At 39.4% G+C, this 14362-nt stretch overlaps 2 protein-coding genes across 5 annotated transcripts in view; one reads left to right on the forward strand and one right to left on the reverse strand.

The window, feature by feature from the left end:
- The window catches only part of LOC105922701 (C-type lectin domain family 10 member A), a 512726-nt gene that overhangs the window by 77559 nt on the left and 420805 nt on the right, over positions 1-14362 (reverse strand). The gene's annotated exons all lie outside the window — the stretch shown is intronic.
- The window catches only part of bbs9 (Bardet-Biedl syndrome 9), a 200519-nt gene continuing 187409 nt past the window's right edge, over positions 1253-14362 (forward strand). For 3 of the 4 annotated variants that reach the window (XM_012854125.3, XM_012854127.3, XM_036135403.1), the window contains exons 1-6: positions 1253-1385; positions 2612-2734; positions 3589-3739; positions 5988-6052; positions 6164-6277; positions 13801-13975. In XM_012854125.3, the coding sequence (XP_012709579.2) occupies positions 2623-2734; positions 3589-3739; positions 5988-6052; positions 6164-6277; positions 13801-13975 (617 nt within the window). In that variant the 5' untranslated portion in view covers positions 1253-1385; positions 2612-2622. Of the gene's footprint in view, positions 1386-2572; positions 2735-3588; positions 3740-5987; positions 6053-6163; positions 6278-13800; positions 13976-14362 lie in introns of all 4 variants that reach the window. The other variant, XM_036135401.1, reaches the window with a different exon arrangement.

Below are 14362 nucleotides of genomic sequence, written 5' to 3' on the forward strand. Positions count from 1 at the left end.
TGCAAAGGTTTTTTTTTAATAAAGTGAAAAATAGGAGAAACTAAAGCTGCAGTTATCTTTTTAAAGAACTCATGGATAAAATTAGAATGCTGTAAAACTCAAAACACTCGTATCTTTCTGATAATAGTCATTTATGCTTATTCTTTGAGTCCCCTTTACAATCATTGGCACCGCTGGCAAGATGTCTTTTTTGTTGTTGTTACAGTTTTCAAACAGTAAGCTTTGGAGAGTTTCTTGTACCTGTGTAGATTGATGAAGGATCAACACACATCTGCCCTGCTTGAATGATTATCTGCTGTTCTCCTGTCTTTCCCATTTTCAACAATGCATTAGAGAAATTGGGCTCCCAGTGGCACATCATACCTGTATCACAAGGCAACAGGAAGTCGAGGACTGGCATTTAAAAGTGCCCAGAAACTGAGCAACTTAAAAAAAAAGGGTATAAACAAAGCTTTAGTTTTTATTTAATATCAATTGTTAGGGATGGGAATGAATATGATTTTCTTACAAACATTTAATTCCTAACAAGAAACCTTTTAACATTGGATTAAAAGAAATTCCAATGTGAGATTGTTGCTAATGCGGTAAAAATATTTATTTGAGCACTTTTTACATATCTTTACCTGAGTCGCCATTCAATATGGAGGGCTCTGTAGCATTGTGTTCTGGGGGGTGAAACTTGTGATAGAGTAGTGTTGTTGTTCCATTTATTCAAACTAGGTATTCTAATTTAAATCTTAAAATATTTTTCTTTTTTTTTTAGTTTTGTTTTTTTACCTTTGTGTGCAAATGCCACAATATAGTTTTACTGTTTACACGCTAAACAGCACCTTGTGGTTAGGGAGCTGGGTGTTTACGTCTTGGAGAAGCTGCAAAGGTTGCTGGTTTGAAACTCATTCTTGCACTCTGGGTCCCTGAGCAAGACCCTTCGACCACAGGTTGCTCCCCATGCAGCATGCTGCTCCCTTGGGTTTAACGCAGAGACATATTGCCCCTCTGTGGCACTATGAAGGAAAATGTTTATTTACTTTATTTCTATTTTGGATAAATATTTTTTTTTACAACTTAAATTAGTATAAAACATTTAAATGAAACGCAGTAGATTTGGACTAAATAATCATCTGAGATTATGCAAATTAATTCTTAGTATATAGTTAATTTAGTCTTACTTAACTGGATTTATTAAATTAAGTTTTCAAGCAAAGAATAACAGCAAAAACTCACTTTCCCATGCGCCCATCGGTTCTCGCGCATGCGCCCTAACCCTGCTTCTCCGTTGAGCGTCACTGTCATGACAACAAGGCGACGGCACCAAGCGAGAAGATGAGAAATAAGATGTTTGCGTGAACCAGGAGTAGCAAACGAGGAGCGACGCTTGTGTACAGGTGAGAAAACCGGGGAACCGCCCTGCCTGCTGCTGGTCACCGGCCGGTTAGAGCCGCCATACTCCTCCTGACCCGTTAGCTTACCGGCAGGGAACTTGGATGAGGAGCTAATTAGCCGCAGCTAAGCTAAAGTTAAATCAGTCCGGCTTGACGTTAGCTTCCGTGCAGGTGGACAGCGTCCTGCTCTGAGTTGTTGAAGAATTAAAACGGGCCCTGAATGTGTGTCGCTCGGTGTTTTTTATTTTTTTTTATTTTACAGTTTTTACGCGTAGAAAAAAAATGGCGTTTCTTATGCAAGAAACATTCTGTGAATGAAAATAAATCCCCACTTTTGTTGTTATGGGCTTCTTGAACCTGAGAGTAGTTCTAAACTGTTGCTTTCGTCTGAAGTTGACCTTTTTTTAACAAAAATGTAAAGCGTCGATTGATTACTGCAATTTAAATATTGTTTGCAGGGTTCTTTGCGGGTATTTAAGACGTATATAAAGTAAAAACAAGTTTATCCTCATGCAGACAACAAAAACAGCCACAACATGGTTGAATGAACATGTATTTTTTGTCTGACCTGCTGAATAGATCTATTAGCATGGCTAGTTTTGATTTTTTTTTTTTTTTGCTTTTACAAATAGAGGGGGAAAAAACAGGATTATTTATGTATATCTGGTTCCAACTTTTAAATATTATGAACATTTTGCTTTTTCATTTACTGCTTGTGTTTTTACTACCAAGTCGGTTGTTTGATTTCAGCAGCAAACTAAAGTTTAGATGTTAAAATGAAAATAAAATGTTTAAAGGTCCTTGCAGGTATTCTGCTGTACAGCCCACTCAGGCTTTAAGGTCAGCGTGCTGAAGATAGGAGGGATTCTTCCTCTCTGGATTAACGGCCTGTTCCACCTGCTCAGCACTTATCAAGTAGAAAAGCTGCTTCCCCCACCAAGTCGCCTCTTCGATCTGCTTCTCGCTCCATGCTTAGGTCATGGGAATAGCTGGAGTTTTCCCCTTGGTGGACAGATCTCCAAAGTTATATACTGTAATATATGTTTCAGGCAAAGATTAAAAATAATTTTGTTCAATTGCTTATTCCTAAATGCCATATTATACATTGTTTCTTGTGTTAAGGTTTTATTTTTAATCTTTAATCCTTTTGACCTGCGTTTTACAGACAGATGCTTGCTTCTCTTATGCAGCTATCAAGATCCCCCCCCTCTGTTTTCCTCTCTGTCCAGTTGGAGGCGCCATGTCTCTTTTTAAAGCCCGTGACTGGTGGTCAGCAGCTCTCGGTGAGGGGGAGGAATTTGACCTGGGATGCCTGTGTGTCGGAGACGTGGACAACAGCGGCACAGGCCATGGTCAGTTTGTCGTGACGAACCTTTTCCTCACAGCAGCCTCGTTAGAGCGTACCGACGGAGAGAAAACGGCAAAAAAATATACCTCTGTTCAGGTTATATGCTGTAAGATGTCTCTGGGTTTCCCTTTTTTGATAATATCCCTTCAAAGTCACATTATTTGACATTTTTATAAAGTATCTTGTATACGTATTCACTTTTCCACATTTTGTTACTTTAGAAATGGGAACTTCTATGAGTTTCATTGGGGTTTTAGATGACAGACTGACACAAAGTGGTAAATAATTACAAAGTGGAAGAAAAATGATACACTGAATTATTTAAAATAAATAAAGTTTGTATTCAGCACTTTGTCAGCTCCACGTTTTGTTCTAATTACCGCTTCAAGTCCTCCGGGTATGTTTCTACCAGCTTTGCATTTTTAGAGATGGACATTTTGGCACTTTTTTCTTTAGCAAATAGGTCGAGGTTAGTCAAATTGGACAAAGAGCATCTAAGTTGTTTCTTAACTCGGTTTTTGCTTGGACTTGGACTGGGTCTTTGTAACTCATGAATATGCTTTGATTTTAATCTGACGTAGCTCTGGTTCATGGTTTTTGCCCTTCGTCCAAGTCTTTTCAGCCTCTAACATGTTTCTTTTCCAGTATTGACGTGCATTTAACACTATCCATTTCCCAGTAAACCCTGACCAGCCTCCCTGCCCCTGTCAAAGTGTATCCACAGCATAATTCGGCCACTGCCGTGTTTCAGAGCTGGAGTGGTGTGTTCAGTCCCTCCAGAGTCACCATATAAAAGCCTGGCTAAATATAGTGAGTAGTGATTTCCTGTTCCCTCCTTTGTGATTCAATATTTTACAGACAAGGTGGTTGTGGGCAGCTACATGGGGATGCTGCGGATATTCTCCCCTAATGCCAATAAGCTGAGTGATAGCAGCCCGGCTGACGCCCAGCTCCTTGAAGTTCAGCTTCAAAACGCCATCATCCAGGTTGAAGTTGGCAAGTTTGTCTCGTGAGTATTTGGCATCAATGTTGTCTTTCATAAACTTTGCTGCTTTAGTGCCATTTTTGTCAGATGTTTACATGGAAAATCAGTTATCAGTGTTTATCACTTTCCTGAAGATCAGTAATTAAGATTTGTTTGGTTTCAGGTTCTTTTATTACTTTTAGAAAGCAATGCAGCTCCATGCCTAATTGTCCGGTGGAGATGAATGAGAAAAGTGAAATGAAACCCAGAAATTAAAGCAGATTTTCATAAAAGCAGAAACAAACGTTCCTTTTGTTGCACACTCTTTGCTAATTGTCCAAATTCCTGGATCTCCTCTTATGATCTCTTTCCCTCAGCTCATCCTCCAGGTTCTGCATTAATGGAAAAAAGGTTGACTTTGTGCCAGGGGAACTATTCCTGCGATGGTTTGGCCATATGTGTCGGATCATTATCCTGCTGAAAGATCTAATAATAACCAGTTTTCAGTTTTTGACAAAAGCCACCTGATTTTATGTAAAATGTCCTGTTATCATGATGCCCTGCACTCTAACAGGGTTCCCTAGGACCCCTGAAAAAGAAACAGCCTCACACGTCACATATCCCACTACATGCTTTTAATTTTTCATCGTCTTACTAATGAGTCAATATTGTTACAATTTGTTTTGTCTGTTTACTTTGTTTAATTCTTTTTAATGTGAGTTTCAAATGGTTTTCTTTATGTCTTAGTAAGTGAAAAGCACTTTGTGTTGCACTTGGCTGTATGTAAAGTGCTTTAAAAAATAAACTGGTTGATACGCAAAAGCGGGCTTAAGGTGCATTTCCATATTTTTATGCTTTAATTACCAAAGCCAACCATTGAGTTTACTGCAGAAAAGCTTGATCTTGGTTTCATCCCGCTAACGAAGGGTCACTACCGTGTGACCTCAAATGGCTTCTTTTTCCTGTGGCTTTCTAACTCTGGGCGCTGGAAATGTATTTTACCTCCCTTACAATTCTGGCCACCCCGTACGGCGGCTCCTCTTCCTGCCTTATTTATCAGCGTTCCCAAAGTTGTAAACTTTTAAGCTATTGCTCCGACTGTAAATATGGCTACGTTTAAGTGAAAAGCCATTTTCCTGCAGCCGCTTCCTGAGTTCTGAAAATAAACACGCATATGCTTGTCGTGTCTGTGCCATTTTTAAGACTGGCTCAGAAAAATAGGCCTCGGTGTCACATTTATTGTTATAAAATCCAGATAGTGGTACTACTGGAATGAATGCATACACTTTCTAGACATATATTTTGGCTAAACGTAGATATCCACTGCTTTTTACATGTCAGAGTTGTTTGCCATTGTAAATTTTGTATGTATTCAGTCAAATTAAATACATAACTGCCAGCTTGCTTCCCTGTTTTACCTTTATTTTAGATACTAGTACCTCCCGTGGCGTTTTTTTAAGCTATTCAGAAAAAAAAAATTCTTGGAAAAGCTGCGGTTTATACTGAAGGCTTCCCACATCATCACATTCGGGGCACAATCCATGAAATCGGTCTGTTTGGAACATTTTTTTTCCAACATGTGGTTTCTTTGGGACAACACTCTTTGGGGACAGCAGGGCGTTTTGGAGGTCGTCCTTGAGGAATGCTGAAGAAGTCAGGCCGAGGTGGGCAGATGGTAAAATGTTTTGTTCCGGCAACGACAAGCTCAACCTTTAAGGGTTGGGATCCAGTTTTTACTTCCTCGTTGCCCCGCATGCAAAACAAATAAAGAGAAATAAAGAGTTATTGAACGTCAGGAAAGCTGCTTTTACTTTGCCGAGTTCAAAACGAGGACTTCTCTGTGGTTTTGTGGTGAACTATATAAAAATCTAGGATTAACTTCAGTGGAATATCACCTACCACACAACTATAAGCAGTGTTTAAAACAGAATGGACCAGCTGTTAAAGTAATTATTTTACTAGTGGATGTTAAAATAAGTCTGGATTCCAGCCTGAGGCTGAAAACATGAGTTTTACCACAGTGGCAGGAAGCATCTGCCTTTCTGGAATATCTGAGGACAAACTGCAGGGCATGCATGTCTGTGCCTATTGTTAGAGACCTCTTATACAACTTACAGCTAGCTGGAACCGTTTAGTTTGAATCCAGCCGACTAAACTCACACGAAACACATTCAATTCTACCGTATTAAAGTCAAAACACCGATGAACATATTTAAATTTTTGGTTTTCGTGTTAAAAAAAACAAACGTTTGACTCCAAAAAATACATTTTTGTGGTGTATTTTGTTTTCCAGGTGTTCAGAGCTCCTCCATCTTGCTGTTCTTCACCCAAGGAAGCTGTCTGTTTACTCTGTGACAGGTAACAAGCGCCTACAGCACATCGACAAACAAAAAATATTCATACACTTTTCACTATCCATGTTTGGTAGGCAGGATTTTTTTTTGTGAATGCTCCTTCTTTGTTGCTCAGGTACTGCGGGGAATGTGGAACACGGAGATCAGTACCAGCTGAAGTTAGTCTATGAGCATAACCTGCAAAGAACAGCCTGCAACATGACATACGGCACGTTTGGAGGAGTCACAGGTAATCGTTTGATCTGTGTGGTTTCCATTTGGCTTATAGTTGTTTTCTGAGGAAGGTTTGCAGGTTACGAGCTGTTTTGTCATTGAGGCTAATCGCTGATTTTTTTTTAATAACGCTAAATATTAAGATGCTCTGAAATGATTCCGTTTGCCAGAGAATAGACGTCTTTACATACCAAATACTTTACCCAAAACTTTTCCACACCGATTTTTATGAAAACCAATATAAATTTCAAACAACTAGAAAAAAATGTTTTCTTTTTCTTGTCTAAATTTGATTTGTTCTCATGCCTTTAAATTAAACCTGATGATTTATGCTAGAATTAGGTCTGTGCTCGTATTTAGCAATTAGTTAGGATTTGGTAGAGATGTTTGAATACAACTATGCAACAATGTGTCCTGCAAAAGCATTTATACACCTTCATCTGAATGCTTTTGCATTCATATAAAGTTGCATTTTATCTCTATTTTATGTGACAGGTAACCCAAAGTCATCCATTATTATTAGGTGGAAGGAAACCGACGACTGAAACCTTTTACTTATAACAATCTGAAAATTGTTGCATCGAAATCTTCTCAGCCTCTTTTATTCTGACTTCCTTGGAGAAAAGCCAGCGCTACAACCAGTTACCTTCAGAAGTCACCTAATTAATATATAAAGTCTGTCTGTATATAATTTAATCTCATTACACTGCAAAAACAAAACAAAAAACAAGTCTAATTACGTTGAAATTAGTGTATTTGTCCTTGATTTGAGCACGTAAATAAGATGATTTGCCAATGGAATAAGATTTTTGCTCTTAAAATTGGAACAACTCATCTCCATCATCTTATTTAGAGGGTAGAATATCTAATTATCTGATTTTATAAAGACTACAAACCACACCAGACAGGTCTGAGATAAAACTAAAGTTGGGCAAGATGTTAAAAATGATCCCAAGCTTTGAACATCTAATGGAGCGCTGAGCAAGCAATCCTTTAAAAGTGTAAACAATCGGACAGAAACACGGATCTACTGAGACATGGCCTTCCGTCCAAACTGACAGGCTGACAAGCAGCCGAGAGGTTCATGGCAGCTCTGGATGAACTACAGCTTATCTTGAAGAATCTGTTGACGAAACAACTAAATGTCAAAACAAATCTCGCCTTAATGGAAGAGTGGCAAGAAGAAAGCCATAAGAAATTGCAGTTTGCCACAAGCCATGTAGGGGGACAGAGCCAAGAGTTGGAGGGAGGTGTTTTGCTCAGATGAGACCAAAATGGAGCTTGCATGCAAAATTCTTTGTATGATAGAAAACTAAGACTGTAAATCACCCTGAGCACAACATCCCCAGGATAAAACATAGTGACGGAGTTGTCATGCTGTGGGAATGCTTTCCTTCAGGGGAACTGACTGCAGTTATGGGGAAATGGATGAAGCCAAATATGTATAAGGAAAAAAAAAAAAGCAACTGTTCACTCGAGACAAGGCCACATAAAACCAGACCGGCTCTACGTCCAGACGTAAAAGCAGATAAATTCTGTGGAAAGACTTGAAATTAGATATTCACAGAGGTCCAATCTGACTGCGCATGAGCTACAGTCATATTCAATAAATTACAATATTATCAAAAAGTGAATTTGTTATAGTGACCCGATTAACCAAGGTCAACATATTATATAGAATGATTACTGTTTTAAAGCCCATACTTCTATTAATAATAATGATGTTTTTCCTTACCTACAAGCAAAAACATAATGTTTAAGATTAGAATATTACATTAAATCCATACAAAAGTAGGTTTTTAATACAGAAATGTGAGCGTAATGAAAACAATGTTTAGTATGGTTGTTAATATTCAAAAGGTACTTTTAATCTGACAATTTAATTGCATTGTAACCCATATTCTAATTTATTGAGTATTACTGTATTTTGTGAAGAAAAATGGGCAAAACCTGTTAGCGACATAACCCAAAAGAGCCGTAGCTGTAAATGTTAAGAAATAATTAAAAAATTATAGGTATACAATTCTTTTTTTTTGGTTTTTAGGTGACACAATGTGCAAGTGTTCAAGGGGTGTGAATACCTTTGGAACAAGCGTGCGCTGTTCTGTGGATCTTTCTGTAAGAGTCACGCCGACAAAGGCATGAAAACCTAAAGCTGTGTGCGGTGAGCTAAGGAGAGCACATGTATCCGCTCCTGCTTTAGTTCACGAGCCTCTTGGAAAAAACAAGTAGGGGAAAGCCCTGTGTTCGTCAGTGTCCAAGAACAACACGCCCACACAGACCTGCACGTGCACAGAGACGCACAGGGAACCCCCTTTAAAGTACAGAGAATGACCTTTTTAAATAAAGGCCGTATTGTCGAGGTGTGTGTGTGTGTGTGTGTGTGTGTGTGTGAATGAAGCGGTTGCCAGACACTGCGGCCTGGCACGATGAGCCCGTCATTCACTTGGTGTTTGGAGAGTCTGGGCGTGTGCGCGTGTGTAAGCGTGTATTTGATTGATAGTGGCCTCATTAAAACCAATACCTCAGCACTTACTCACATCACGTGCGCGGTGCACGCCACGTTCGGAATGAATGTGACTTTGTCCGCACCGATTTCGCTGGTATGACCACACCGAGGTGCTGGTCTTGAAGATGTCAACTGAGGTCTCACACAAAATTAAGCTTTTGTACGCATGCCGTGCGTTTGCCCTTCCAGGCACGGAGCCCAGATTTCCAAGGCTTTAACCAGACTAAATTCATCTAAATGCAACTTTAAGATAATTTAAAGATAGAAGAGGTCCCTACTTACAGGAATTGTTGCCTCTAAGTAAAAATTAACTGAAATAATCTGTTATAACTCTTCCGATAATCACTTAAATTGATAGTGATGCACACAAGAAGAGAATAAACTACACGGTCTCCTTTCATAAATCGCCCTCCTCTGCCTTCCTGCTGTGCGTCGGTTCTCCACTAGATGGCAGTGAAGCCTCAGAAGTTCAAGTCCTGACCCACGCTGTCTTGAATGAATGGGATGTTGTGTTGCTCCTTGAAGGGGGATTCCCTTTCTGCAGAGCTTCCAGTTCTGCTGCATTAGTATAAATTCAGTTTCAGTGAATTGGTGCAGGAAGCCTCATGAACAGAGCTTTATTCTAGTTTAATGTTCTGATGTCCCCCGTTTGGTTGTAAATATTCTGAGCAGGAATTCAAAAGGGGCGCCAAAACACAAGATATATGACTAAACAAGAAGTTGTTGCCTAACTATTCTTTTTCTAAAAAAATGGTTAAATTGCAAACACTGATGATTAAACGGGAGCAGACGACGAGGGCCAGAGCAATCCGGTGTCCATGAATGTCGTTTGTGTGATGGTGTGTTCAAATTGTGTGCTTTAATACGCAGAAGTTGGTATGCGTGGGAATGTTTTTACAAGACGTGTCTGCTCCTAAACGTGTGTGTGTGTGTGTGTGTGTGTGTGTGTGTGTGTGTGTGTGTGTGTGTGTGTGTGTGTGTGTGTGTGTGTGTGTGTGTGTGTGTGTGTGTGTGTGTGTGTGGCGGTCCATTTAGCAGTGCTGTAGGCACTGTAATAGCAGCTCTGCACTAATGCAGCTCTAATGACTGAGCTGCCTCTGGGTATGGGTCACACTCAGGCCGCACACACTCAGACCCAAACGACAAACTGGTCTTTACAAGCATAGTTCATCAGCACACACACACAGACGCAGAGACACGTGCACAAAAACCAAAAAGGCACGGGCATACCCGCTGACACGCACAGACGGCGTGTTCTCACACTCAGAGGTGAGGCGTGCAGCCAGCCTCTGTTCTTTGTTGGCTGCTCAGTTTAACGTTTCTTCTCAATCATGCTAATACGGACCTGCTTCCTCCAATGGGCCTGAGCTGCGGTGCCCTTCGCGCCGGGTACATGTGCACACTTGATATCGCGGCACCGACGTCCGCCGTTTGTCTCACTGACGGGACCCGGGCTGTGTCGAGCTGAGTGCATGTTGTTCTTTTGCTGTTTTCTAACACCTGACACCTTATAAATCAGTGAGGTTCTTGTCTGGGAGGAAGAGCTCGTTCTCCCTGTGACCTATTCTGGTTTGCTGCTCACATCTGGTATTTTTTTAAAAAAGGCCCCGATGTAACGTGGACTTGTAGACCGTAGTAACATTTGATTTTATGCTTTTGGTGTTGCCTGTTTTTGACGTCATATGGAACGTTATTTCATTATGTCCTTAACACATATTTCAAATTCTACACATTAAATCACAGCAGGTATTTGATTTTAAGTGTCTGCATTATTGAAGTTGCAAAGTTGGATGCCATGTTTGGTTGGATAATACATTTCAGGCGCCATTCATTTAAACTGCTTGCTAATAATATATCTAGCTGGTCTTTTATTATCAGTATTATGCAGCTCTAGTTTAAAGAGGATGGAGAAGAATTTGCAGCTTGATATGTAAATATTTTTTAGTTGTGGTTTTACACATTGTTCCATATTATGAGTTTGGTTATTATTTTGTATGCATGTTTTGTGCATTTATATTGTCTCCTACTACTAAGTACATATAGATACTAAACACTGAATTTATTTTATGATTTTATTATTTAAACTTTCCTCAAGGAATCCCCAAATATTATTAAGAAGTTTCAAAGCCCATTTCTCTAACATATTCAACATAATCTTCAGTATTTAACAGGTAATATTACAAACTGCATAACATTAATGATATATATTATATAGAGAATTTAGCAGTTTTAATTCTTGCTATTCCTTGATACTCGGTGTGTTTTCCAAACTATTAAATATTATCACTCCCAGGAACAGAACGCACAAAAACTGGACTTCAGACGTGAAACCTAGTTTTGTTGTTTGAAACAGTGGGTGGCTTTTACTTTTTATTCAAATAAACTTGATTTGATGTAAATGGTTACAATTACAGTGGGGATATGATTAGAAATAACACACAACCCCAGCGCTGACAGACACTGTCAGCGCCACAGTTGGCTTAGGCCTGTAGGTTTCCACACATTTTCCGCATTAGAAGTACCCAGACAGCAGATATTTGAGACTGGCATGTCATACTCTTTCTTTTTTTTTTCTTTTTTTCTCCCTATATGTACGTGTTTTGTAAATGTTTGAAATGCACACACCGACACTCATTAATAGGTAAATATGCGAGCGTGCAGGCCTTCCCTCTAGGCCGTGTCCCTGTGTGCTAACGGCCGCCCTGGCAGACGTCTCATCGCTGACACACTCTCACTTGTTTGCATAGAATAGGCGCGTAAGTGTGTGAACCCTTTTTCTCTCTAAACCCTCGGTGATGGATATTAGGTGTGCGTTTGTCTGGGCGTGTGTATGTGTGTGTGTGTGTGTGTGTGTGTGTGTGTGGTTGTCCTCCTGACCTGTAGTTGATGGCAGCGTGACTTTTAATAGAGCTTTGAGGCCTAATTATAGCTCTGTGGCTCCACTGGTTTACGGCCGTGCACGTGTCGGTGTATTTTGTGCGTTAGGGCTTTGTAAAAAAAAAAAAAAAAAAAACCTCCATCCTGTCATTTCTTCTGAACACGTTTACGCTTAGCCTCAGCCGTGTTTGTGTGTGCGTATGCCGCCGTGGAGGTGTTAATGGAGATATCAGATTCAGCCAGAGGGCCTGAGGGTGGGGGAGCACACCTCACAGAACAACACTGGAATATATATACACACACACACACATACATATATATATATATATATATATATATATATATATATATATATATATATATATATATATATATATATATATATATATATATATATATATGAAATAAAACAGAACAATGGACCGTCACCTGGGACTTTTAGGGAATGCTCCGGGCTCTAGAATCTTTAAACTTCAGGGGAGCCGCTATGCAGAATATAAATTATTTTGTCCCATCTCTCCTGTTCAGGGCTTCCAGAAAGTATCCTTAGCCCTTCACTTTTCCCACAGTTTGATAAGTCGTCTCACATTTAACGCTGGAAACCAAGCGATTAACTCGAAGGGATCTGAGATTAGATCAGGATTCGAATCTGGGGAGGGCTACAAATATTTCTTTAGCAGTGTTGAACGTCCTGAGGTTCTCATCATTCAGGACCAGGTACCAGATTGCCCAGGACTCTCCATAGATCTGACCTCTGAGTAACTATAGAAGAACGACCTTGGTCAGAGAGAACCTAATGGTCAGCTAAGCAGAAATCCAATGCTGTGAACTAAAGCTGCTAACTGGACTATCCTGCTGCTTAAATTCTGCAGAGAGAAGGATGCTCTGTGTCAGGAATGGAGTGACTAGCTGCCTATAGCAAGAACACCTGCTAAAGGTTTCTCTGGAGCTCAGACTAAGGCAACAATTTATCCTTCAGCACGACAGTAACCATAATCACAAAGCCAGGATAATGTTCTTCAGAGGCCTGGCCAGAACATGGACCTAAGCTCGTAGAGACACTTCAGAGGATTAAAGACTGCCAGAGTTGCCTCAACAAAAGATTAAGCCATGCTGATGTGTGTGTACCTATTATTCATTAGGAATTCATAAAAATGTCTGAAAACATGTTTTACTGTCTTCATGAGCTGCTCTGTCTATGTATGTTTTGTTTTTTAGATAGAAAATTTGTTTTAGATTAATGACATAAAGTATAGACAAAGCAAGGCTTTGTGATGGCCCTGTATGCTAAATTAAAGAATGTAATGTTATATTTAGATTTTGTATTTTAAATTACAGGATTTCTGACTACATACATATTAATAAAATGTCCTCTGACGGCAGTTGTTTGCTCTGGACGTTTTACTATAGTATCAGAATAAAGGTGGAAACCACACTTTTCAGACTTTCAGTTGTAAAAAAGTATTATTTCCTTCCACTTCGTAATAATGCATTACAATTTCTGTGTAAAACAATGACGTTTGTGGTCATAATGTGACACAATGTGAAAAGTTGAAGGGATATGAATCATGTTGCAAAGAACTGCACTCTTAATCTAAATGCTGGTAAAAGCTTGTGGTTTAAACACATTAACAGGCATCCTAAACACAGCAGCTTGTTTATAGTAATTATTGCTGAAACTGTGATGGAGAATATCTGAGTTTTGCCTATTTTTGAATCGTGATTACTTCCTGCTTGAAAATTAAACAGAAAAATGTAATGAACTTGCTAAAAAGGTTCTGCGTTAGTTGTCTTTTACAAAGGGTTCAAACAAATATTAATGATTCCTGTATCTTTTTTCATACATAGGTTGCTGCTTAGGAAATTAACCTACATTAATATATATGAAAGGAATTGTACAAGTTAGATTTTTATAATCTTATAGATCCCATAAGAATCAACCAAATACTCTCCTTTAATGATCATTTTGGCAGTGAAAACAAAAGGCTTCTCCTTCTACAGAGGATTGGCATAAAAATGTGCTCCAGGAAGAAATCCTTTATAATAAAAAGCTTTTTTTTTTTTTTTTTTAAAGTCCGTCTTTGCTAAGTTTGGACCTTCCCACTACGGTAGCAGGAGTTTAACCCGTCTCCTGTGCCTCCTCTCTCCGTCAGGTCACCAGTCCTTGTGCATCCAGTCAATGGACGGCATGCTGATGTTCTTTGAGCAGGACAGCTACTCCTTTGGTCGGTTCCTTCCCGGCTTTCTGCTGCCCGGTCCGCTGGCCTACAATCCCAGAACCGACAGCTTCCTCACCGTGTCGTCCGCACGCCAGCTTGAAAGCTACAAGTAGGTTTACTCTAGAAAACGATGGTGATGCAGTTGCAGGAAACAAAAGGATAATTAGAACATTTAATGAAAGGATAAATTCAACCGGCTTCCTATTTTTAATAAAATAGTATCAGGCAGATTTGCATGGTTCAAACAACGTTTTAAACAATGCACATAGAACGATTTAAATGCAGAGATGACCTGTAATTGGCATATGATTGTCATCTTAAACATTAGGGTTTAATAATTAAATAATTCAAATATTGTTATAATATTAAAATGTGTTACTTGTAAGGATTAAGCTACCGACAAAACAAGCTTTGCCTTCCTTGAAGACTTTTCTTTTCACTGTAAAGCGTCCCTGAGCGGATCAAAACAGAAACAAAGATGTCCTTGACTCTGATG

This window comes from Fundulus heteroclitus, chromosome 3, assembly GCF_011125445.2.
Source record: "Fundulus heteroclitus isolate FHET01 chromosome 3, MU-UCD_Fhet_4.1, whole genome shotgun sequence".
Taxonomy (NCBI): Eukaryota; Metazoa; Chordata; class Actinopteri; order Cyprinodontiformes; family Fundulidae; genus Fundulus; species Fundulus heteroclitus.